The sequence below is a fragment of the Sebastes umbrosus genome, chromosome 17, assembly GCF_015220745.1.
Source record: "Sebastes umbrosus isolate fSebUmb1 chromosome 17, fSebUmb1.pri, whole genome shotgun sequence".
NCBI lineage: Eukaryota > Metazoa > Chordata > Actinopteri > Perciformes > Sebastidae > Sebastes > Sebastes umbrosus.
In genome coordinates this window covers 14,640,483-14,667,599 of record NC_051285.1, presented here as the reverse complement: position 1 = coordinate 14,667,599, position 27,117 = coordinate 14,640,483, and the positions used below count along the sequence as shown (strand labels likewise).

The window sequence follows — 27,117 nt, the reverse complement described above, 5'->3', positions numbered from 1 at the left end:
TCAATAATGGGGACAAAATATACGACAATAATAAATCAAGTAGCCAAGGATCAAGAAAGGTGAAGAAAAAGGGAGGATGAAAAAATGAGGCCAAAACAGACAGCAGATGGAAATTAGGAGAGAAACAAGACAGCACACATTAGACTGGAGCAGGAGGTGAGAGACTGAGAGGTGAGATAAAGATCATAGATTTCCAGAGCGCTGTTGATACTGCTGCTTTGCTGCTGCTTTGTTTGATGTACTGGTTTGCCCTGTATTTCCTTGTTTGTAGGGCGTTGTTTTTCTTTCTATATTTCTGTGGAACAGCATCTAATAATAAACCAAAAGCACATGACTAAGCATTAAACACCAAGGGACAACATTACAGACAAGGGGGAGCAATATTCTAGTCCCGAACCTTCATTATTGTGTCTCAAAGGAGATTGCATTGTTTCACATGAGGGATCTACTGTAGTGGTATAACACATCATTGTTTGTTCGTATCATTTTGTGCCTTGAAGCCTGTATTTAACTTCATATATATGATTTTTTTTTAATTTGTATTATTAAGGGAATTTTATTTCTTTTAATCTTATTTTAAATTTTTATTTTATTTAAATTAAAATGTTTGTTTATTTATTTTATATTATAATTTTTTTTTTAAATGTATTATTTTATTTTAATTTCTTATTAATTTTATTAAATGAGGGTGAACTTGTATATTCATATACAAATTCAACCTCCTTTAATGGTAATGAGATGCTACAATGAGTTTCCTTCACTGCATAAAACAACATACAGCTACTCTGACACTTGCGACATTGCATAATCTTTTCAACATTAAAATGATTAAACTGCACACTAAGATTGCATGTTGCATTTTCTACCGTTTCCCTTGTTAGAATAGATTTGAATGGATTTCTTCTTGCATGTACAAACACTATGAGCTTAGAATAGCAAAATCTTTTAAATGTTAAATTAGGAGCTGTGCAGAGGTTCAAACTATTGTAAAGTTTAACAAGTTATCGCTGAATGTTTCCCCCCCACTCATCTCTATCCAGCCATCCTGGCAACCCTATCTGTCGGTATTTCTCTCATCTTCGCCTACTTTGCTTCCGATGAATAATGGCACATTGGAGTCACAGAACCACCACTGTCCAACGGGTCTGACCTCCCCCATTAGTTAGCCCTCGAGACTGAAGCTCACTGACACAAATCCAAGAGAGAACACAGCGCTGTCCCTTCCCTTTCCTCATCTTTTGTTCATGTCTGGGCTATCGACAGAGAGCTACAAAAAAAATTAAAATGTTTCCGGTGGCTACTGGTTATCAGACATTGCCATGGTAATGGGAGTGACAACCGTATCCAAGGGAGACCGGCTGGCGCACGGCGTGTCCCAGCAATCACTGCGCCGACCCTGATCAGACCAGACATGATCTTAATTAGACAGTGATGCTCTTTCACTCACCTGTCGGTCTCCATCTCTGTGCTCCAGAACACACACACATCCAGTAGTGCACACATCTGTTCATGTGCTAGGTCTATTCAACACACCACAAAGTAGTCATGCAATATGTTGTCAGCACTGTATAAAAACTAATCTGCTATTTATGTAAGAATATGAATACAGTGTGTTATAGGTGTCAACAGATTTACTGCATGACTTAAACATCAAGTTGGACTTGAATTTACTAAAAAGCAACTTCAAAGCAGTCATGAGTGTGTGAAATATGGTGTAATGGCTGTGTGTGCGTGTCTTGACACACTTGTGTTTCTTGTCTCAGATCTTTCAGTCCTTTTGTGTAAAAGGTCACAAGTATCACGTGTGAAAAAAGCCTCTGAATGTCTTCCAGCTTTCTGGCTACATGCTACACACAAAAAAAAATCTGACACGGGTGAAGAAATATTTAGGATAAGACCTGCCAGATGTTTTTTTGTATAATCATAAACACATGGGCCCTCAAAACATACATCTAGAATGCATTGGATTGTTGGTCAGTGATATCAGTGTTTTTCTTTTTCTGCTTAACAGATCAGAGATCAGAAACAGGGAGAAATTAACCACACTGATGCTGAAGCAAAACAACAAGTGAGCAAGCTGAAAGATGACAGCTAATCAGCCACTTCAAACAACAGCATTGCTCCACAGGTCACACACACACAAACACACTGATACCAAAACTGCTGTTCTTTGTCTGCAACGACACATCTGGGTGTGTGTCTTACTCCATCCTTTGTCAAACTACACTGTTAATCCTCTGCTCTGTTTCATGTATGTGTGTTGTGTATGTTTGTCTTACATATAGAAGTTGTGTCTTTGCATGCCATATTCTACCTTCTGTCCAGTCCCCTTGCAGGTTTTGTCTTCCTGATGATCTCCGGGACTCTGCGGGGTCAGCCGAGATCCTTCCACCAAAGTCTCATCTGGGCTCTCCGCCGTCAACCCCGACACCTCGTCCAGGATGTCCTCTACAGACGGAGACAAAGTGTCATATACACTGTGTATCAGGAACTTCTCCCTAATGCTCAGTTTTTGTAAAATTCACATATCAACCTGTTCTTATGCATTTAATTCTCTACACTTCCTTTAATGGTGTTAAAGATAAATCCAAGTGTCCGGGTATCCTTCTGGATTCATGCATGGTACACTTGTGTTATGAAAATCTGTAGGTAGACATCCCTATGTTATGGTGAAAATAATGCTAATAAAAACATCCCTATAACCCTTAGTGTTTCTTATTATGATATGACTGTATCGTCGCTATTATTCCATCCATATCTGAGAAAAAAAATCTCATTTATTCCCTGCGTTGAAGGCCTCTAGTGTACACCCGTCTCCTCTTAAGCATGATATCACCGATAACCTCCATCTGGCTGCTGAAGTATTTTTACTCTCCGTCTGACCCTTCGCGTATGGCATAACTTACACAATGACAGCTCCACACTGCTGAAGGATTCATATTAATATTCATGGTGTTCCGAGTCCCTGTATAAACAACGCCAGCTTGTCAGCCTGTGCACTGCGAGCCCCAATTTATAAAAGGAATACAAATGGTGCCCTTGCACGGATAAAAAGAGCAGGTCAGAGGAAAGCTGGCGGCTGCCTGCAGGTTGGTTATCAGACAGCATCCATGCATAATTAGCAGATCGCCCTATTCACCCTCTGCTTAATAAAAAAATATCACCATCTGCATTTTCCCTTTTTTTCACCACACTAAGTTGGGGGTTTAGAGGATGTATGACAAGATGTGAATAAAAACTAAAAGGACAGGCTTTTGTTTCCTTTTTCTCAGAAACATCTGTTACACAGCAGCATGAAACACCTTAAGAGTCTGATTGGACTGATTCCTGTGACACCAAAAGGTCAAAGCTTCAGGTCAAGTTTTCATGAAAAAAGTATTTAAAAAGCATGTGCATCCAGCAATAAATACTAAATGCTGGACAGAAAAGCATGTAAAAGATGGAAAAAATAAGATTCCGCACACTAGATAATAATCTCATGAACATTTAATTGATTACCGCCGGTGGTGTTTCGGCATCTAGCTTATTCAGACTGGACAGATGCTGTCTGACTTCAAGTTTCCACACATGACCTTCTCACTTTGACCTGATTTGATGGCCCTCAACAAACTGAAGTTATAATTTGAAACTGAAAAAAGAAGCTCACTATATTTGTCACTAGAGGACACTGTTTGTATACATCATCTAATGAAACTTTGTTCAAAACCCAAATAATAACAACAACGTAACGTATTCCATGCATCCACAACAACAGGAAGCTTTACCTTGGCTCTGGGAGAAGATGTCCGTGGCTTGACCCAGCTCCCCGTCGGAGCGCCGCGGCGGAAGGGAGCACAGCAGCCGAGGGTCAAGCTGGGGCAGGGTGCTGATGCTCAAGGTCAACGCTTGGTTTACAAACGCGGCCCTCATGTCGTCCATTTGGAGGGCAGATGCCGGTTTACCATTCAGCAGCAGAATCTCATCCTCTGCTTTCAAACCTGGAGGAGAATGAGAGGACACAACAAATAAAGAAATACAGGTGGAAACCTTTAAAGTGGCGAGAAATAGATTGCAACAGAAAAGGCTGACAGCGATAAAAGCAACGCACAGTAAGTGAGAGGATTTGTCTGTCAACAACAAAGCGCCATCCAAACACAGTAGCTTTCCATCAACTCAACAGTGCTAATGCGTACAAATGAACTACACAAACAAGACTTTAGAGCCATACTCCTCAACAGCCGCTCTGTGGCAAATCAGACATGTTGAGACCCTAATGTCTTGCAATGCATGAAAAATGCATCCCTCTATGCATAGTCGCTCGAGGCTGATCTAACAAGACTGGATGGCTTTAAGAAGGAGGGTGCAATGCCTGTCTATTCCTGTCCTGTCATCATGTATATCATCTATAAGGTACTATATATGAAAAATGAATCCATGGCCTTCAACTGGAGCACAGCTTCAGTGTGAGGCTTTCTCTCTTGCCCCTCCCGTCGACCACCTGTGCCCGGCTCCCCTAATTGAGAATTAGCTCTCAATCAGTAGACCAATTAGCAGACAACCTCCCCCAATAAACCTGATTGGTTGTGACAGCTGTTTAGGAGATCTGACAGCGATCTCACCTGCCCTCGCTGCAGAATTAACTTAAGACAAAAGGGTTTTTTGGTCCTGTTTACACAGTCTAGTCTTTCTTCAGTTTCATTTTATATTGTCTACTATAATGGAAACAGCAGGCGTTCTGTTATATATGCACTGAATGCTACAAACACATGCAGGCGCACACACACACACACACACAGTTACATATATAGACACACAAGGCAGGCACACATTTAGCCCTTAGTTATGACCTAGTTGTCTGGGATGTGAAATGTCAGCTGTAGCAGAGTCTTTATTGGACAGAGAGAGATAACCCCTCTAGCCATATACTGCTGAGTGTGTACTGTATGTGTGCTTGGCTGTGTATGTGTGGTTCTGTAGGGGGAGGGGGAGCAGGAATTACAGGGAGAGACAGAGAGAAAAGACCCTTTGGGGCTCCTTGTCCAGTGATGGCCTGGTTTCTGCGTTTACCCTGCAGAAATTGAAGCGTGATTTCTTTCACTCCCCATTCATCCTCCTCACTCTTAGTAAAAAAACACACACACACAGGCTCATCCCAGCGTACAAATGGACCTACTGATGTTGTGCCTGACATACTTTATTCTGTGAATCAGCAAAATATAGTGTAATCTTACAAAAGATGCGTTGTGTTGTGTTGTCTGGATGCCACAAGCTTTTTACTATCTCTACTCTAGCTGTATCATCTGGCTGCTGGCAGCCTGCTAAGCTAGCAGCTTTTTAGATTGCTAATACACTGGAGGACACAATCTCACACTTGAGTAACCTTGGTCTGACCCCGGGGCACAACAGTGGGGCATGTTATTTTCTATACATTAGCGGTGTATCTACTGAGCGGCCGTGTGTTTCTCAAACCCATTAGGTCTCTCTGGCTTCGTTAAAAGATAGGGACCCGGCTGCTCAAACAGCAGTCAGATGCAGACAAAGGAATACTGTTTTTCTTCTTTGCTCTCAGGAAGGAGAAGAAAGCCACATATTCATAGCTCATATGCAATCTTTTTTTTTTTTTTATTATTTCATGGATCAAGGTTTTGGCACATCATGCCTTTTTCAGGATGAAAGCCAGCAATCGTCAGACTGACAAATATAGCGTATAATGGCAGGTGATTCAAGTCTTTTTAGACGTATTGGTGCAAGCAACCAGATGTTTTTCTATTGTGTAGTTGCTGGTTCACATCATGTGGACATACTGAGTCTTAGCTGTGAATAATGTAGGACGGAACCTGCCAAAATCAAAAATAAATGAATGATTCAATAAATAAATAAATAAATATGCCATCAAATGAACCAAAAATGATATTAAAAATAAATGTAGGCATTAATTAATTGATGAAATGTGATATAAATTGATATTTCTGTTTTAAATTTGACCACACCGCCGAGTCCCTTCTCTCCATCAAAAAATAAATTTAAAATAAATAAAAAATAAATTCAGAAATAAAAAAAAATCTAAAAGTTAATACAAAATAGCTAAATAAATAATTAAATAAAATGGAAAATTAGATAGATAGGGGGAGTAATACAAAGATAAATAAATAAAGAAGCCAATTATAACAGAAATATCAATTTATGTCACATTTTAATCAATTAATTAATGCCTAAATATATTTGTAATATTATTTTTGGTTAATTTAATGGCAAATTTATGTATTTATAGAGTCATTTACTTTTTTGTATTTTATTTTGGCAGGTTCCCTGCTCCATAGTGAATAACCTCTCTATAGACTCCATTCTTAAGTTGATGTTTATCACCTTGTTAATCCTGAAAAGGGCAAGCTGTGCCAAAATGGTGATCTATATAATCTAAAATCTTATGTCTACCTGCGAGCCAACACCTTTCTAGACAAGGTTTTCTTTTACTTCCCCTCTCTACTCTGTCCTTTAAGCCACCTCTCAAACAAAAGCAATTTAGCTACGCTGGCTCAGTAGCTGCTGCGATGCAGTCACACACAGCTGCACTGATAAGACGTCGTGTGGGATCAGGTGTTTCTCAGGTCAGGTGTTTGAATGTGTAATGTCAACTCAAGAGAGAAAATATGTAGCCAGCATTCACAACCGTTTACATAACAAGTGTTGTTACTGCGCTCAGATTCAACTACGGTATTTGTCCTGGAATTTTTGTTTTGTTTGTCTAAATATCAACTCTCAGGACACTGAATGTACAGTACAATACACACTTCAAATTTAGAAATATGTACCTTTAGCTGAGGCCAGTCCCTCTGCTTTCACATCAGTAATATGGAGCTGCTGCGTACCATCCTCATCTATAACTGCCACAGAAAAACCTATAGACACAGATAATAAGACACAGAGAGATTCAGGCATTAATTCTTTTAGTTCTCTTTGAAAAATCCCAATTTGACAGTGTGCACTGCTGCCTCATAACTACCGAGCGATTACATCCACTTAATACCAAATGCGCTCACACTGGGTCATCCCCCTTTAGTCACTAACAGAGCATGACTCAATGAAGTCTATTATGAAATCAATTTGATACAGAATTTAAGTATGACCAGAAAGGGTTCAAAAAGGGGGTATTGTCAGAGACAAGCATACCAAATCCGATGGTGCAGGACTCGGCTTTGTCAAACCGGATCACCTTGGTGGCTTTGGGGCAAACCTCAATCTCTTTGTAGAGCTGCAAACACAAGAAAATTATATTTAATTGGCAAAAAAAAATGGAAGGATAGCGGTGTTGTTGGACAGAGAAGGTCAAGGTCATGTTATCACTCTTAATAACGAAAGGATAGATTCATGTATTATTCAGGCTCCTTAACGGAGCAATCGCATGTGAAGGTTGTGGGGTCAAAAATTCAGGTCAGGTCTGAGAAGTGAGTGGGTGCTCAGACAAGGGCTCGACCTCAGAGCGGGCGAAGAGCATAGACACAGCTGTGTGTATGAAGCAACAGACGGGGACAGAAGTCTGCAGTGTGTAATGCACTCCGCTGCGGAGAAATAATAATGTAATATCATAGACTAAGGATGAAAGAGGGTGAAATGAGTCACTGATCAAAGCAGGGAGATAAAAGACCTCTTGAGGAAAAAGAGCGAGTTATACAATGACTTTGCTTTGAGACAGAGTTCAGTGTATCACCTACAAAGCACCGTCGCAAAGAGAATTCATTTTGGGGTTTTGCAGCGGGTGAATAATGTAGAGGTGAGGTTTTTTACAATGAGACTGATTGTTTATATGCATAATAGTGCACATAATGCACTCGGAATACTATTTTGCATAATTTATATTATATGCGATGGTGCTTCTTTTGCATCCTGGGAATTTTGTATGCAGTGCAAATCAAATCTGTCAACCAAGTCATAAAACATGCACAAGCTTGCATCCGCGTGGAATGAAACGAAAATTAATTAGTAATAAGGTGAAGACCCCAAAATCCACATAGGACATTGTGTCTCAGAGGATACTGTAATACAAAAAAAATGAAAACTTTAAACTAACATAGTGAAATGACTCTACTTCATACTGTATCTTTCAGACTTGATATGGGTGTTGTCTTGAAATATTGCAGTTTCATAGTTCATTATGTGACTCTCCAGACTCCGAAATCGGGATATTCACTTATTGACATCACAAGTTTACCACAGTGCTTCAATGGCTACCTTTACATGCACAAAATATTACAGTTTTTGCCCTTATTCAGAAAAAATACAATATTCCTACTAAGCTGTTTACATGGCTAATGAAAATGAATACACCACTAATATTCCTGTTTACATGCAGCCGTCAAAATAGGATTCTTTCAAAGTTTTACATTGGTTGCGGACTTGTTCGACCATGCAAACACACACACACTCCCTCTCTCACTTCTTTAACCACCTTCGTTAAAAGGTCGGCGTAAACCTGTTGATATCAAAGTCTTTCATAATGTTTAGGTGGGTTTCTCCTTTCATCCAGAAATGTGGGCTTTTCTTTTGGGCATGCATCTCTACCCCAGCTTTACAAACTGTTGGATAGCTAGTTTTTGTTTGTGTACAACGCACAGAGCTGGCCGTGAACAGGCAAGAGGCCGTGAGTCACAAGCTGCGGTAAAAACCCCAATTGATACATATAATCTGAATGCGCTGTATACATATCCCATGCTCCATTCGGAATAAGGCCTAATTTGGAATAACCAAACCGAATATGCTGTTTACATGACCCTTACCAAATTAAGAATATCGTTGTATTCTGAATAATAGTGGAATATTAGTGTGCATTTAAACATCATGTCAGTGTGTGTTTCCTCACCAGATCAGAGATGTCCTCTTCAAGTTTGGGAACATAAAAGAGCATTTCGTTCTCGATCCACATCTTCAAACGCAGGTAGTGGCCAGAGGGGTCTAATTTATGGGTCTGGAGGCAACAAGACAGGAAGGCAATGAAGAAAAAGACACATTTAAGTGGAGGAAGCTCCTAAAACAGGCAATTATATAACGTAGTCATTCATCTTTCCAAAAATAAGACATGATAGACATAATCACTCTAATTACATGTGGTTTATTCTCCCTGCGATTTTGAAGCCAAGCCAATCTTGACTTCACATGAATAATATTTTAAACTCACCTATCAAAACATCATTCCCTCTACCATTACCACACTCTATAGCTCATGATGACATCCCCTGACAAAAGGACACAGACATACATGTATCCAATCATGTATATAAATCCACGTATAGCTACATGCATGTAACACACAGGGGTCATGAATTAGACGCTCCAGTTCCTTGTGACATGTTTATAGCATGCATGCACATAAAAAGCCCACGCATACGCGTCAATCAGCTTTAACGCATGTGTTTTCAACAGACCCATAAGTGGAACGCATCCGTATCATTAGGCATCATTATTCTACAGTAGTAGTGTGTCTCTGGCTGAGACCAATTAGGAAGAAGTGGAGATGGAGTGCAAGGAAAATTGACAAGACTGTGTGAGACGGTAATATGCAGTGTATATAGTAAGGCAAGAAAATGACTAAGAAAAGATCTGTGACACTGTCAGTCTAAGTGCACAGGCGACAGTGTTCACTCTTCTGCCTTCCAAACTACCAGAGACAGTCTCACATCTCAGCTATTCTCAGATTCAGATTTTAATTTGAGAAGACAAGAAGAATTTTTAAAAAGTTGACTTTTACATGTTTGCCTTGTCTTTAGTTGTCAACACACTGTTAAATGGTAAAAAATATATTATCCACATGTAACCACTTATGGTATTCTAAACTCCCGATTATCAACAGAGCTGCGTGCAATTTTATGAGACTCATTCCTAAAGATTGCATGTGTTTGACAAACCTGTTCAAATGAATTATTTGCATGTTTAACAGCTGTCGACTGTTACCAGTTTTGCTGGAGCATTTATGAGTGTGTGTGCAGACTGACGTGTAACAAAGCAACGAGCTACCAAAGCGTAAAGGTCACCTTAAATTGTTCAACAAGTGCATAATGTTTGGTCTGTAATTATCACCCTTATATGCAATGTGTTCTCCAGCGTGCACTGCTATCAGTAATGGCCCACCTTGCAGACGGTGCTCAGGACTTCCAGCGCCGTCTCACCGGGCTGTATGATGGCGAGGACGGGCTGATTGTTCGGCAGACACACCCAGGAGGGAGTCAGGTAATCAGGAACCCAAATGTCGCTGTCTACGTTTTGCTGGGGGAGACTTTTCACCGAGCCCTCTCTCTCTTTCTGAAAATGCAACACACACAAATACACTCACACAGGGTTTATGCATTTTTGAGGAGCTTTTTGTGCTCAGTAAAAACAGAAGGCACCCCATAATAAATTCAATGCTATCATGAAAACCTTTCAGTTCTAGTTCTGCTAGAATAAGAATGAGAAACACATATTCTATTATCCACAGTACAAATAGGTAAAATCATGTAGTAATCCTCATAATTTATCATTATTATTCACAAAAAAAACCCAGATTTGCTTAGATTGATTAGACTAATATGATAGATAGTGGCAGTGGCCTGAAAGCAGCAGATCTGATTACAAAATCTAATTCATTTTCTGTTGATGAAAGCCCCTTGATATGATTGTCTCCCTGCGTGGGTGTGTGTTACATATGTGTGTGCATTCAGTTCAAAGCCTGGTCCGTAACCTTTAAGCCCATCAGTCTGACCTCTGACAATCTGGCAGCCATGTCAGCCTCTCTCTCCCCTGCCCGTCTCATCTTTTTCGACCTCACACTGTCTGTCACTGATACCTTATCTGCTCCTATCAAGTAGCAGCATCCACAAACTCGTTTATTCTTTCATTCCTCTTTTGCAACCCCCCCCACCCCTCTCGCACTAATCACTGCCTCTCCTTCTGGTGCCCCCTTCCCCTCTATCTGCTCATCACTCCATCATCTCCCTCCCTACCCATCTCTCATTCACGCTGCACAATCTGCTGACTGTTAACAATCCGGCCCGGTGGTCCCTGTTTAAATGAACTATCTCTGTGTGTGTGTTTGTATGTGTTAGAGTGAAAGCGAGACAGAGAAAGAAACAGAAGGAGCATACTATATGCAAAAGCACATTTTTTTTGCACATGCTCCCGTTCGCATGCATGAACACAATACAGACACACGCAGTTATAAAGAAAAACACACATTTCCTCAGACAGACAACAGACCGGGGGCCAATAACTAGTACCTCCCCCCAACTCCCTGAACTCCCCAGCCCTGCTCGGCACCATCTGGCTCCCCTCCTGGTCCACGTAGGATGCCACTGCTGGGGGTGGGGGTCCACACTAAACTCTCTTTCTCTCTCACTCCCTTTTTTTTTTTTGCCATCAGTGGGATTCCCCAAAACAAACAGAGAATTAAAGCCCATCAGATGTGAACACTTGGAACTACAGTAATGTTACTGGAGATGCTCATTTCTACTGATACAGCACTATCTTACAACCAACTGAAGCATGTTATTTTTCCTGTGCATTTCTTCACTGTCATCCCATACCCTGCCAGCTGAAGCTGGGCGTGGGTGGAAGGAAATCAATCTCCCATGGTGCCACTGGGGGCCTCCACGGTCAGAGTGGGTGAGTGCTGCAGAGTTTTTTCTTCCATCTACTGAGTTCAGACAGAGGCCCGTCTTCCCTCCCCCCCCTTCATCTCCGCTGCCTTCTACCAGTTCTCATAAAATATGAAGCTGGCATTGCTTGTCCTTGCACAACCCATGGGTAATTGGACATTTTCCCTTACGGTTCATCTAAATTCACCACCTTGTGATAAGGTATTACTGGCAACCTGCAATCCTAGAGTATAGCCTTGGATAATCTATTTTTCTCTCTGAAGATATTATTCATTATTTGCAATAGTCTGTAAATTGTGGTCAATATGACACAAGAGCACAGATGGTGGGAAACTGCCAGGTCCTTTGGTAGCAAATGTCTGCATAATTTGTTGAAACATCAGAAAGCTAATGATCTGAACATATCGGATCAAATTTGTCTCAGAGGGATTAGCAGACAGAGATATCCCTCCCGTCGATAGCCAGTGATGCTGATAGAATAGGAATTGCCTGGAGCAAATGAAAAGAAAGAAATAGGAATCTGTCAACACTGATCTGAGAAGATGGTAGAGGAGAAGAGTAATAGCATTATTTCTGGCTATGACGCAGAGTGGTCCGTAGTGAGGAAAAGGAGAAAGCAGCAATAAACCAGGTTAGTTTAGAGGTGCAGGATGGGGGAAACAGCTGCAGAAGATTAAATGGGTTGTTTCTCTACCACAAATAAACTCAAGAATCACCAGATAACATTGAGGAAAAGGTTCTGCAGATTTTAAAATGTTATAGTCTGCAAATTTCTCCTTTCACTCTTCAGCTAGGATGGAAGTGGATGTCTGAAAACATTAAAGCAGGAGCTTGGAAATGAAATGCTCATTGATGCAGAAGGGTGCAGGGATTTTGTGCTTCCCGTAAGATAACCCACCAAATGTAGAGCCAGAGCACCAAAAGGATCTCAGTTAAGTGAACGTAGGTGGAAAAATCCAGCGATGTTGATGGCCTCGGGGTCTTGAGAAGCCCGTAACCCATTATACAAGTGCAAAGGTTCATCAGATGCCCCAGTGATTTTTTATGTTGGCTTATGCGAGAGGCAAACAATGACAAGGAATTAGCCTTCAGCTACATAAGACCTGGTTCTCTGTAGTGAATGCCAGACTAGGAAAGGGAGGAGGAACTTAGTGTTTAGCCTTAGGAGGGTTATTACTGTAGTATAAAGGCATAAATAACAGTCACCACAATGGAAATGGTGACAAGTTCAGGCCTACTTGTATATCTTACCTCTAACTTTCAACAGCAAACATCTTGTTCAGCAATAAAACAGGGCGAATATAAAATAACACACATCTAAAAATGTCAAGGAGAACGCAATTCTATTATGGTCCTTAATATAAATGGATGTTTGTGTTGTATTGGCACTATTATCTAGTAAAGATGGTTGAGCTCTTACAGATTTCTCACTGGCAGAGTCTTCAAACATGCGCTCCAATGGCTTTCTCACCGGCTCCATCCCATCAACAAAGACCTGCGAGCACACAGAGAACAGGATATTGCAACTGCGTCCAAATATAACACATACACAGCAGTTATTACACCTACAACTAGAAGACAATCTCAACACTGAACATTTAATTCTTTAGTCAAAGTTCAATACATAACTTCTTTCTGGCTATGTAGCCAAACTGATCTTACAGTTTTACCATTTTTAAATACCAAAAACTGTGAAGTCAATCAAAAGCGTGTAGTATAGATGTGTCACTATGGTAACCTGGTTGATTGAAGGATGTCCCTTGGCCTTCCTCTTTGAGGTGGTGTCCAGCCCCCAGAGGGAGGAGAAACGGCTACGGCGTTTACTGAAGGTACGAGGCATGGCCTGGTTCCGCCTCCTGATGCTGCTTTCTGTACGAGCTGCCACCTGTGACAGCGATAATTACAGAAAACATGAATCCAATGGAAAGCGTGTTTGAACCTGAGTTGTATGACAGTCTGACCAAATTGTTATTTTAACATTGTTATTTTACATTAAAAGACATAAAGATTTTACTTGGACTTTTATGTATTTCCCTTATAGATAATGATTCAATTAAACTAATGCACTGACAATATACATATCCATACCTGCTACTAAGCTTCACTTAACTTACATCTAAATGACCTGCTATCTACAAAAGGGTTCAGAGTCCAGCACGACATTGCCTACACAGCTTGTCAAATTCGGTATCTATCAAAGGGATTGTTCAGGTGTTTTATAGTGAGGTGCTTATCCATAGTCAGTGTATTACCTACAGTAAATGACGGTTGGCAGTGCTGTGGACGGGGGCAGCAGTAAAATGTATTTTAGCCACCTAAAAGAAAGGCTCATCTAAAAAAAATCGGTTTCAATCAGTTTAAGTGTACGCTATATTTAGAATATTTTCATCATTTTACCTTTCTGTCAGACAGCCCTTTCCGACGGGGAACTGAAGCCATTATCTATGCTCTCTTCAAAGCCACCAGACTCCTTAGACAAAAACAGTAATTTTACCTCACAGAACACGGGAGTCGCTGGTCTACCGCTGCCTCGATCGGTTAGTTTGTTTGTGTTATTGTGTGACTTTGGTGAATCCGAACTAACACTCTGAAACACCAAAGACACAAACTGTGAGGTAAAATTACTATTTTTCTCAAAGGAGTCTGGTGGCTCTATCTACTATAATATATTGACTGTGGATAAGTACCGAATACAACAACACTTCAAAAATTCCAAGCTATCCCTTTAAGCATTTGAGAGACATGAATGCAATACAAGTTTGGTGTGGAGTATATACAGTATATTATGTATATATGTATATGTATAGTAGTGTAATTTCTGAAATACATTCATGGGACTGGGAGACTATAACGTACACTGACAGCAGTGGCTGACTGTGTTTGTTGTGTGAGTCACTTCTTGCATTCATACATATAAATGCACACGCAGGCATGAAAACATAAAAACACATTTTCAGCTGCACAGTATATACTAATGGCCCATACTGAACACACTCAACCTCTCATCTCCTGCAGTGACCCCCACTACACATTCAAAGAGAAACCACTCTTGGCGTTTCTGGGTTAATTCACATTGAACTACTGCGCAGCTCTGACTCTCTATGGCGGTACACGAGTGCATACTTTGATGCACATGTATGTAACTGTATGTCCATACAAGCACATACCGTACTTGTGTGGGCGTGTGCTTATTGGTCTCCTCACCAGTTCACCGCTCATGAGACATACACACTTCAAACATAATAGGTCAAGCTGTCTTCAAGACTCTTCTTATGTAAGCTGCGTGCAAGATGTCTTTTTACTGCCTATTTATCACAATGTCCCTCCTGGCTATGGATAATAACAACCCTGATGAGTAAAAGAAATTACTGAAGAATGTAAGGGAAAAAAAATCGAGATGTTCCTTTTGTGACTGAGGAAAAACAGCCAAGCGCTGAGAGAGAGGACGGTTATATTTTGCTAAAGGCAATATGAATTGGTTCATTTAAATGTTTCATTAATTAGTTTTATTCTTTATTGTGTTAATGTATTTCATTTTCATTTGTATAGTAAAGTTTATAGTGCCCATTTACAGCAGTATTTGACTGATGCAATAATTTGAAATGTGGGAGAAAAGGGGATTCTCTAAAGAACTTAGAGGGAAAGAAGATGGAGAAAAAGCAGAGATGGTGCGAGACAGAGAGGAGGAAAGAGTGAATAAAATAAGGCAGATAAGAAGAAGGATAGACAGAGAGAGACAAAGGGAGTGAGGGTGTAGGCAGTAAAAGGAAGGGGGGGGGGGGGGGGTCAACAGAGCAGAGAGTGTTAAGCCTGTTTGTGGGAAAGTGCCTCAGGGATGGCAGCTTACTAACAGAGTTCGTATTGATCCACCAGTCACGAAAAAACACTATCAACCTCTGATGTTGTAAGTGTGTTTGTGCGTGTGTGTATGTTTGGTGTATCCGATGGCCTGTTTGTATGAAACTGGCCTATAGAGATATCGTTTTCGCACCTCTTTCTCTACACTCTGCTCTTTATTTCCTGGATGATATTTGGCAGAGCACGCAGCCGTATGATACACAGCAGAATATAGATCATTCCATCTGTTGTGGCATTTCATTCTGTACATTGAGTGCTCGAAGGTGACAATGAGAACATGGTTCATAAAGCAGTAAAAAATCTTGAGCCAAGTTTGTGAAGACAATGATCTGAATGTGTGAAGTGAAGATATTGTGTGCAGGTACGTAAATGCAAGCATGCATCTAGTTTCCTGTCTCCTTACAGGGAAAGAGTAAAGGAATAATAATAAAGAGTGCAATCATCTAAAGTTCGGACAGTTTTGTGTGGGTGTCATTTTCTCAAAAGGCTAGGTTATATTTGGGTTACACTTGAGTTTTGGGTTGAAATAAGAATTACATAAAAATGGCCATATCATTGATTTTCAACTTTATTTCCTCTGTCGGGAGTCACAGTTGAGAACAGCATTTTTTGTGAGTCAAATTGATGTCCCACAGAGCAAATTAAAATGAATAATAATTTTACAGCACACTGTCAGGGTCAAATCTACATTTGAAGGAATGCAGCAGTGAAGCAGAGGCTCAATAGAGACCAATTACTGGATGTCACAGTTGCTGTGCGCTTTACTGTGGATTGTTTCTAATGAAAACTCTTTACCCCAAAGAAACAACCAATACCAATATGAACAAAAGGGCAATTAATTACTTAAAATGTTGTTAACAATAAAGTATCTTAAAGCTGCAGTGGGTAGAATTGGAGCAAATATGATTAAAATCCTACTCCTAATGGCATCTGCAAGATTTCACAGACCGGAGGAAAACAACCAATCAGAGCCGAGCTGGAGCCCTGCCGTCTCTGAGCAGTTGTCAATCACTCACAAACTCCGATCAAACGGTCAAACTAGGCAGCGCTGATCAAATATGAATCAATATTCTGTTACTGTAATGCCTATTTCTCGCCTCAAATGTTTTCAGAAACCTCTTGTAGTGTACTGTTTAGCTGTAAAATGAGAAAGTTTGTGGCCCGGCAGCCATGTTGTGATCAGTTGAGGAAAAACCGAGCACCGCCCACCAGCCGGAGCAAACTTTCTCAATTTACAGTTAAACAGTACACTACAAGATGTTTCTGAAAACACTTGAGGCAAGAAATAGGCATTAGAGTAACAGAATATTGATTCATATTTTATCAACGCTCCCTACTTTGACTGTTTGATCGGAGTTTGCGAGTGATTGACAGCTGCCTCCGTTGAATGAACAGCCAATAGGAACGCTCTCTCTCTCTCTGAAATGACCTGTGATTGGCCAAAATCCGATTTTTTAAAGCCTGAAAACAGAGCCATTAGGAGATGCAGAAGTCTAGTTATCTCTCACAACACCTAAATTACAATATGCTGAAAGTTTATTATGACATTTTTGCCCAATGGTGCCAAAAATATTCTACCTACTGCAGGTTTAACTTCGAAATATTCCAGTAGCCCATAACGGTACTTTTGCCCATTTTGAGCTGCACATTTGTATAGTTTTTTTTAGAGGTGAACCTGGGTTGATTTAGCCTGAGAATCAGCTCCACAAGACTGACTTTCTAAAAGAGTCTTAACATAGCAGCTAGTGTGCAAAGCCAATATAGGGATGTTCATTATTTAGACTTCTCCTCCCTGCTCGCTCCTAATTATCCACGGTTAAGTTGTAGTGTGTTTTAACCTCAGGCTACGCTGGCTGTCTATTAGTTTGCATATTTCAAGCAGAAATTCTTCCAGTGGGCGTATGTGACAAGATGCTCACTCTAACAGCCAGATAAACACACCCACTCTACAAGCTGGGCCGGTATTGAGGGTCATCAGTTGGGAACCTCGCACGCAATGCTCACTGGAACATGTAGAGACATGTGGGACAGAATTTAAGTTTTTGATTATGGAGCTCTGATTAGGCTTAAAGAGTCAAATTACAGCGCGTGAGAGAGACAGTTAGACTGAATAGGCACACATGAGTACTAAAAAAAACATGTGTGCTTGAGTCTTTTTCATACCAGTGCATGGAAGGAAGAGACAGAGAAGATGCCCAGTCGTCCCATGGCCAGCTTGGTGGGACGCGAAGCGAAGCCCAGCAGGCGTTTGGGGTTGGGGGGCTCGCCGCCCTGCAGACTGGCCAGGTAGCACCGACAGCGGAACAGATCCATGTGAAACCGCTCCAAGTTCTGCTCCCACAAGAAGATCTAACAGATGGAAAGATGAGTAAAAAGTGAAAGGGATTGTGATTATGCAAGATAAGCAAACTTTGCTGATTAGATCCAAATTTATCCATGGAATTGATCCAGATTTGGCCACTGATGAAAACCACAACAGTGATACATGAAATAAGAAAATATGCATAAAGTATCATCCTTTGTTATGTGGTCATTTGGTCATTGCAGGAGGAGTGAGATGTGGGAGTGCTGAAGCCCCTGTAGAGAGGTATTACTCACCAACACAACCCCCACCAGTCGCCGACCTGCTGTGCTATGTGCAATGTATCACAGGGTGGGCCGTGGGAGGTGGAACACAGACACACACACTCGCAATGAAACACAATCTAGACTTAATTTGCACTGGTTCCTGCCTTCACCTATTTGTTCCAGGACTTAATACAACTGCTTTCTTTGAGTTCAACGTAGATCCCAGGCCTGTTTATTTATGTAAACCCATTTTGTGGATTAATGTGCTTCTAGATCTTGAAAATGATATAATCAACCACTCAGGTTAAGGGCTTTTTTCACTCCTTTAATTCCACTATTTTAGTTAATGTGCCTTTATAGTAGGCAATCAAATCCCAGTGTTTTCTCAGAAATGGGACGCGTTCTGCATGGTTGAGATTAATCACTTCCTGCTGCTTTTTTATGTAATATTGTTTTCTTTTATTGACTATCAACCAAATGCCACACACATACAAAGACACAGAGGCGTGCTCCCACAAGGAGCCCTATTGTTTAAGGGCACATTCTTAAGCTATCTTGCTCTGTTTACATGCAACGCTGCTTTAGCATTCAGCAGCAACTCCAGACACGCATGGAGTAAGAAAACAAAGCTACACGCGATGAAACATCGGATCCAAAAAGAGCTTTGAAATTCCAGCTGCGACTCGTTTCAAAACAACTATTAAATATGGAAGAATTAGCAGGAGGTTTCAGGCTCACCTGCCGGCTAATAGCATGCGCTGCATGTGTTTCAACATGTGTTATGAATATTCTGCATCCTGCCGCACATAAATGTGTTTATAAATGAGCACCGGTAAGAATATTTGAACACATCTGTCGTTGTACTCCTTAAGAACATTTTGTCTGGATGACGCCATGCAGTAAAGATGATTTAGTGCCGAGGTGTCAGTGTGTGAGAGCATCGGTGCAGTTTGAAGGTACAAAGATGTGCATCTGTAAAGCCCCCTTAGGTGTTTTCACTCAACTCAACTGGAGGTTAAAGGCACTCAGTTGGGTGCTCGACACATGAGATCACAAACATGGTTCATATCAGCATAAAAAATATGACTAATTTGCAGTATGATAATATGAAAAGGCGTTTTCACACTGAGATCAATTCCTCTGTTTTTGACCTTGCCTGTTATTACTGTATGAACAGCGGCTTTAATCTATTTGAGGTACTTTCAGAGTTCCTTACTCCCTGCTCCATACCTGCTCCAGTATGGTCTTCCTCTTCTTGGCGTCCGTGACGGTCGACAGCTGCATGTCTCCCATCTTCTTCATCTTCTCGTCCATGTCGATCTTCTGCTCCAGCTTGCGGATCTCAGTTCGCAGCAGTCGCACTGTGTCCTCCCTGTGGTGCTGCCGAGCCAGAGCGGCGGCGCACGCAGAGTGGATCGCCGTGATCCAGTTCTCCAGTTCCGTCTGACCCGACGTCTGACAGGAGAGGGGGAAAATAATTGGTGACATCTCTAAAGAATGAGTCGAAGGGACAAGAAATTGACAGCTAAAATAATTGAAGTAGGAGTCCCATTATTAGCCTCTGGGAATTGGTGGTCACTATAATCTCATCATCATCTTATTACTTATCTTCCCATTCATTGATTGAATGTCACTGTTGACAGCTGCCATGCATATAAATAGACACATTTTAATATTACACAATGGTCACTGTGGTGGATCACTGTCTCCATATGACAGTGTGGCCTTTAAACATGTCAGACATAAAACAAACACATGGATACTGGACTGGCTTATCTCCCACACATGGCTAAATGTCATGTACTTGTGTGCCACACACACACAAACCCGCACACAAACACCCTTGGGGAAATTAGGTCTCTTCTTATTCCCATCCATCTCTGTCTCCCTTGGTGATCTGCTGACTTCATGTTGTCCCAAAAAACAATGAAATAGCTGAAAAACTGTGGACCCACATTTTGGTTTTCGACTTTGAAATACAACTGTTGTTTCAGCCTTAACTGTTTGTTTTTTTGCAGAGTAGTTGACCACAGATACAGAATAACTACTCTGCAAAAAAAACTCACTTTGGGAGGAGTTTTGTGCCCTCAGCCATTCCTGCCTTAAACAGCCTGGGCACACTGTAACAGACTAGTGTTGTTTGTTTATACCCTATTTCTGAGTATTACTGTGTTTGATCGTGTACAGACTGTGGAAGCAAAATTCCTATATAGAGGACCATAAAGAATGAATTTGAATCTGTATGTTTAAGTAAAAATACTTCCCTTCCCCCTTTGTTTTTGTAAGAAGGTTCACTGTTACGTCACATAGATGATTTAAATACCACTGTCTCTCTCACCTGGAAGAGGAAAGCGTCTCCCGCTGAGTTGCTGAGGCAGAAGACAAAGTCTTTCTTGGGGTGTTCGGGGACGGCCTGGACGATGCTGTTCTCCGCCCACAGTGCATGTTTGGGAACGCTGTTATGGTCGATCGCAGAACGACCGTCTGTCTCGTACAGGAAAAGAGTGCAGCCTTGAAGAAAAAAGAAAAAGAAAGACAAGACATGATCTAACTGATGTCCCATTAAGTACTGTATTTATCATTTCATTGAACCCAATTAGGAAAACAAGGCTTTTAACTACTACATTACAATAATATACAAACCTAAAGTGTGTGAAAAATACAATTAAAAACTGCAACAAAAAAGTGTCCCTTTTATACTAATATTGTATTTAATCTCTCATTGGTATTTAAGCAAAATATAAAAATAATCATGAATGCTTGTATAACATGAGGTCAGGAGGAATACTATGAAACAGTCTGATTTATTTATCTTTAAGGGGGTGGATCTGAGAACAGGAGACAGGCAGGAATGCAGCTGCTGTATCTTGTGCATTTCACACGGACGAGATTGGATTCGACACGGACGCCGCCGTAAAATTAAATTGTGATGAGGCCGAGGGGAGGAAATGTAAGGCCACACAGAAGAGGGAGAGAGAGGACAGTAGAGGTGGCAGCCAAGGGCACGGACTAGGTTAAGACTGATGTGATTACAGTCTAACAGGAGAGAGAGAGTGGGAGATTAAACGGGTTGGGGTCAGGTTAAGATGTTAATCTGAATTATGGCTGCACGATTTCGGTTAGACCCAAACATACAAAGAAAATCCAAAGAAATCTTAAACATAAAAGTATGAATCTGTGCTCACCTTTCAAAGAGACCCAGTAGTGTTTCCACTTGCGCCTTGTTGCAGGTTCCACCTTCTTGCTTTTCTTATGAACCAAGAAGTTCTTCACAGCCAGAGCCCCTGCTTTCCTGACTATGCCCTGCGCACAGCCAATCAGAGCGTCCGATGGATACGCACTACTGAGTGTACCACTGCTCTGCTCGTCACTCACAGCGGAGCAGGCCTCCTCCGTGCAGTCCCTACCCTGATGTGTCTGACGAGAGAACGATGGAAAGAATTGAGTAACAAACACGTTGTATCTATAATTAATACCCGCAATTAAAGAAGAATAACACACACAAAGTAACTAACCCAGGCTTGATTGTCCAGCTCCTTACGGAAATTTTCATACACTCCTCCTCTGCCTCCCTCGCCGCCTCGTCCCTCTCCTCCTCCCGCACTGCTGCTCCCGCTGTCGCTCCCGTTGAAAACGCTGCTCTCAGTTGCCGAGTACACTGAGAAAGAGGCCGACATGGCCTTGCAGCGCCGTGACACCAACTCTCCGTCCCCGTCTATCTCTGTGGTGACGCCGTCGATGCCGCTGTCGCCATACTCACTTCCTTCGCCCAAAACACCGGAGATGTCCTACCAGACAGAAAAATAACAGATTTACTTTTGTTTATTTATTTATTAATGTATATACAGTAATACATTTCATAGCCAAATTATGCACACAGCTTAGGCTACACAAGGGGTTTCTGGGTTTATATTTGTGTATATGTATGTGGGTGGGTGCCTTAGCTCATCAGAATGTGTTTGTGCACATACTGTATTTCGCATGCATTTCTGCTAAAAGAAAGCTTTTCACTTTGAGCGAGAGGCTCTCTGCTTTCACACGTTTTCTTTCACCAAACTGAGTCTCCCTCTGTTCTTTCTCTCTTTGTTTTTGCTGTGTTGTCGGTCTATTTATATCCGGTCTAACAACCCCCTAAGCCTGGCTAGATGAATTTATAATAAGCACTTAGGGTGCTCTGCTATCCAAGGGTGCTTGGGGGTTCTGGGAATGATTTGAAAGAAAAGCCTGGTTTGCTATTTTAGTACTTCCTTCTTATTTGGCAATTTCTTTTCTTATCAATGACACATGAAAATTACATAAAGCATATGGACATTATTTATTCTACAGATGTAGTTTTGTTTTGTCCAGTGAATCTCTTATTAATCGTGTTGATAAATTACAGTGACTTTGCTTCCTCTTTTATCCTCTGGGTGAATCTGCTTTTGTAACATTATAAGCTTCTAAATCATGACTTAGTGTGCAAATGAATGCGTGTTAGGACAGTGTGTGTGTGTGTGTGTGGTTAGTGAATGGGGCATGAAAGATATTATGCTTTAATGCTTTAATTTCTGGAGGGGGGAATGAAGAAACCAGGCCAGCGTTGGACAAATAGCCCCGAAGGGACTTTCTATCTCACTCCTTGTCCTTTCACAAATATACACACATACTTGGATGTGCGAACATGCATGAAACGTGCACACACACACAACTGCACAGCATGAGCACACACAGGAAACGTCTCTGGTTGTCAACAAAATGTTAATTGCTGTCCTCTGTCATGTCTGTGAACCCCCTGAACTTCCTGGATACTACTGGTAAACAAAGTCCTCTATCATTCTACATTTAGGGGGTCTGTATTTCATTAAGGAGAGACAGAATACCAGTACAGAAAGAACACTTAACCTGATTTATGTTTCATCTGCTTTGTATATTTATTCATAAAATGTGATCTAACCTGAGTAGTTTGCGCGCGGCGTCCCTGGAAAGCAGGGCACGGTGCAGCGGGGATGCCGAGCCCCGCCAAGCCCTCTGACAGGCAGTGGGAGCGTCGGCAGGGGAGCGTGAATGCTCCATACCCGCCGCCGTCCTCCTCGGTTGGAGACATCAACCCCTCCTCCCCTTCTCCATCGCCACCGCACTGGGCTTCTCTCCGGTTCTTAGCGTAGCGGTTCCTCTGCCCCCTGAGGCCTGGACTCTGCTGGCTGCACAGATGGTCCAGAGACGATGCCCTTTCAGCCGAGCCTGGAAAAAAACACAGGTGGTTATTGCAAGGCAGTGGGGGAATTTGTGTGTGTGTGAGCAAGGTGAGGTATTCTGATTACTGTCAGTTACTGTCATATTATTTTTTCACATTTGACGTGTAAATTAACCTTTTCCATGTGTGTCCTTCTGTGAGTCTGTATGATTTTTGTGAGTGAGCATGAGCCTGTTTGTGTGTGTGTAGCGAGCCCATCCATTACTCTGGGCTAGCCGACCACCTGGGGCAGCGCTTAGACCGTCAGCAGTGGAGTTACCAGCTACCGCCTGCCGTCGTGCCGATCTCCAGCGGCTCCTTCCCAGCGCCAGTTAAGCTAACAACCCCGTGATCAACTGAACTACTGCAACTGATGGATGGCAGCTAACCCTCAATCAGTAGATTTTCCTCAAATCATTTTTCCCCTACTCTGCGAGTGTCTCGGTGCAATTTTTATCCCACCTTCCTCCCCCTCAGTACCTGTAAAGCGGATCAAATCAAGCTAACAACCCTGCACACACACGCAGATATACATATATATGAACATTTTTCTCAACTATCAGTCACCATTCTTGATGATACAATGTATATGCTGAGAAAAAAATTCCATAAACTTCAATATCTACTGTATCGAATCAAAAAAAGTAACTTAATGTGTATGCAAATGAAGGCACTTCTGTTGACAATGACAACGGTATGATAGATGTCTCTGAATGACTCCATGAGAGCACCGTCTACGTATTCAGTAGGATAATAAGACTGCGTATCGTGTGTGTTTACCATCCTCACCTGCGTTGCCTCTGGGCCGTGTGAACTGCTCCTCCTCCTCCTCTTCTCCTCCGTCTATCATCTCCTCAGTGCTGGTCAGATGCTCCTGGCTCAGGTCAGACAGAGAGAACTCCAGGCTGTCTTCTCTCCACATGTCCGCTGACTTGGACCTCTTCTTTTTAAAACTCCCTTCCTCCCGCGGACCCTCAGTCATTCGCTGCATGTACCTTTCCTCCCCAACGTCTCCCTCCCCCTCCCCCGTGGAGTCCTCTCCTCCGTCCTGAGCGACAGTGTCCGCCTCCGAGGTCTCAGGAGTCGGCGTGGCCAAGGGGTCATCATCGTGTTGATAGGACTCCGGCCTCATTGTCATAGCGACGCGCTGTGTCCAGTGAGGGTTGATGCCGAACTCTTCGAACGCATCTGTCGCATTGAAAGGTTCCAGCCCGTTCTCTGCTAAGGATTGTGGGATGCTGGGGGTGCTGGAGGAGCGAGTCGAGGCGTCAGAGTTCCTGTGCTCCTGTTTCACTGAAGAAGAGTGCCGCGAACGCCGGGTGATTGGCTGCTTGCTGGAGAGACGGAGCGACCGGGACGCGTGCTTGCGGGAGAGATGTCCCGTCGCATCGCCGTGGAAACCGCTGTCCCCATTCTGACTTTCCACGTTTCCCATGATTCAACTGTAGAATAAGGATGACACATATATATATCTCAGAAAAGTTCCCATTATCCTTTCATTTAGGCTTTGACTAATTCATGCAAGTTTAGAAAGTAGTGATGTTAGTGTTTTATAACTACTTTGTGCCACATCTGTGATTTATATCTAACATCTGTATTCATTAACTGGCACACTGATTACCTGAGCTCATAACAAACTGAAAGAGAATGCTATCTATATTTATGTTAGGGTGCTTTCACATCATGGACCCGTGACCGGATCCGAGTACACTTGATCCCAAAGTCCAAATTGTTCGATTAGTGTGAACGCTCCGTACCGTACTCTGGCGCGGTTCATCGATCCGTACTCGAGTCCACTTGAAAAGGTGGTCTGGAGTACGGTTCATGTGTACTCGGGTAGGGTTCGCATCAGGCATGAAAGCCAACGGAAGTGGACAACTATTTAACGCAAGTAACGTTAGCAGTCAGCGAGTAGTTTTGAAAAGGCAGGCTTTTTTCAACGCCACCGGTCTCCTCCGAAATCTATATGTGTGCGCAGCATGCGCCAATATCATCCTCTGAACTGCAGGGCCATGGGTGATAAAGCAGAAAGGCAGGCGAGAGGTTCCTTAAAATATAAACAATAGTAGGCGATGGGGTTGGGCGATGTTTGTTGTTTTATTTAGCTAGTTTAATGGTCTGCCTCCGAAGAACGAGAGCCGCTCAGCTGCTCAGCAGGCAGAGAGAGAGAGAGACAGCGGGGGGAAACAACGTGTAGAGTCGGCATATTTTCACATCTAACTCTGTAAAATAAGGGTTTATTTAGATTTTGATTGTTGGAAAGACAAACGACGACGGTTTTGGTGAGTTTTACTTTGTTTCTGTCAAGTTTGAATGAAGTGATTTACAATGCTCTGCCACTAGAACCAATTGTACAATTGTACTTGGGCACAGTACCACCAGAACCTGGTGTAAAAGATCCCTCTTGTGTTTAAAACGGAGATAAGCGTATTGAATTTACTAGCAACAGCTGTTTGTGATGATCTAATTTACAGCAACATTTAGTTTGCTGTTACGCCTGTGATTAACTTGTTTTTTTTTTAAGTTTGTGTATAGATATGGATTTTTTTGTAATTATTGAGAGGTACACTCTGCTTTTAACATATAACCATATTGTAGGCCTTGTCATCTAATGGCATTGGCGCGTTTACTCTCTCACAATTATTGCTGAAAACCAGGTCAATGTCTGCGGTGGATGAGTGAGTAACATTTAATGACCCATTAACTAACGGTAATACGTCAGAGGTATCCAGGATCTCTGTGAATGCCTTATTGAGTTGAGCTGCCAGGCAAATGAGATCATGGATCAGGTATCCACAATTCAGGTGGCCCCTTCCTTGCCAGTGTTGGGCTATGTTAACTGACCTTAATGTTTGGTGATGTGTTTAGAACAACACAGTCAAACGAGGTAGCACAGGGACAACGGAGTTAATTAAAAATTGATTTGGAGCATAAACACAGCTAACATTTCACAGAGGCTTCCTCAGGGTTTTTCTGGTGTTGTCCCATTGAAGTATTCAGAATGCATCCAAATTTCATTCATTTTTTTCAGCAACTACAAAGACATCTAACATTTTAAATGCCAAAACTCCTTTACTCATACTTTTAAAAGTTATATTTCATTTTAAGTCATGTAAATTTGAGTCCTCGAAACTGCACATTGCACTGCAGCAGCATGAGTGTCTATAGGCTTGGTTGATACGAGTATGGATCGCCTACATTAATCCTTGCCGCAGCTACATCTCTCCCTCAGTGGTGTTAAAATTATTCATTAGCCATATTCCCAAAACAGTTAAAAACGATCAAAGATATCCGTTTTTAACTGCTGATCATAAAGTTATCCGAGCTGCATTCTGCATCGCCTCATGCTCTGTGTTATATAAGCACATGGAGCTGCTGAGTCAACTGCTGTCAGATCAGTTGGTCCTCTGTGAGTCACACATCATCAAACCCACACCATCAGGTTCTCAGTGTGGGCTCAAACTGCAGAGAGAAATCTCTTCTAACAAGTTGAAAATCTGTTTTTAACAAATCATTTTACCTTGTATTGAAAATCAAAACCTTTAGGAGTCATTCTTCACTGTTAAGTTAGTAAATAATAAAGTACAAGTATTCAAATAAACTGGTGGGATTTAACAATTCAATGCAAAAGCAATTTGCTGTAATGAGAGACCAAGGTGTACAAACTGTGGTTACCTGTGGTTAAGCAGCCGCATCACCAGCTTCTCCACATCAGTGCGGTGTCATCTCTCGCCGACCGCATGATCCTCCACACATCCTCAAACGGCGGTGTCAGGTTGCCCTGAGAGGAACAAGAAGAGAGAGAAGTGTTTCAGTGGAGCTCTCACAACTTCAAAGTGACCCGGTGTGTCAAACGCACACAGAGGAGGAGGAGGA

At 41.9% G+C, this 27,117-nt stretch overlaps 1 protein-coding gene across 3 annotated transcripts in view; it reads right to left on the bottom strand.

Moving 5' to 3' along the window:
- tiam1a (TIAM Rac1 associated GEF 1a) overlaps nt 1-27,117 on the bottom strand; it is a 64,479-nt gene that overhangs the window by 17,401 nt on the left and 19,961 nt on the right. Inside the window, exons 2-17 of one of the 3 annotated variants that reach the window (XM_037748114.1) lie at nt 26,917-27,022; nt 24,031-24,683; nt 22,963-23,249; nt 21,545-21,817; nt 21,215-21,446; nt 20,368-20,540; nt 19,260-19,484; nt 17,625-17,810; nt 13,342-13,488; nt 13,024-13,098; nt 10,102-10,272; nt 8,837-8,941; nt 7,150-7,231; nt 6,792-6,878; nt 3,765-3,977; nt 2,315-2,448 (exon numbers count right to left, since the gene is read on the bottom strand). In XM_037748114.1, the coding sequence (XP_037604042.1) occupies nt 2,315-2,448; nt 3,765-3,977; nt 6,792-6,878; nt 7,150-7,231; nt 8,837-8,941; nt 10,102-10,272; nt 13,024-13,098; nt 13,342-13,488; nt 17,625-17,810; nt 19,260-19,484; nt 20,368-20,540; nt 21,215-21,446; nt 21,545-21,817; nt 22,963-23,249; nt 24,031-24,676 (3,036 nt within the window). In that variant the 5' untranslated portion in view covers nt 24,677-24,683; nt 26,917-27,022. Of the gene's footprint in view, nt 1-2,314; nt 2,449-3,764; nt 3,978-4,087; nt 4,483-6,791; nt 6,879-7,149; nt 7,232-8,836; nt 8,942-10,101; nt 10,273-13,023; nt 13,099-13,341; nt 13,489-17,624; nt 17,811-19,259; nt 19,485-20,367; nt 20,541-21,214; nt 21,447-21,544; nt 21,818-22,962; nt 23,250-24,030; nt 24,684-26,916; nt 27,023-27,117 lie in introns of those variants that run through there. The other 2 variants (XM_037748115.1, XM_037748116.1) reach the window with 2 other exon arrangements.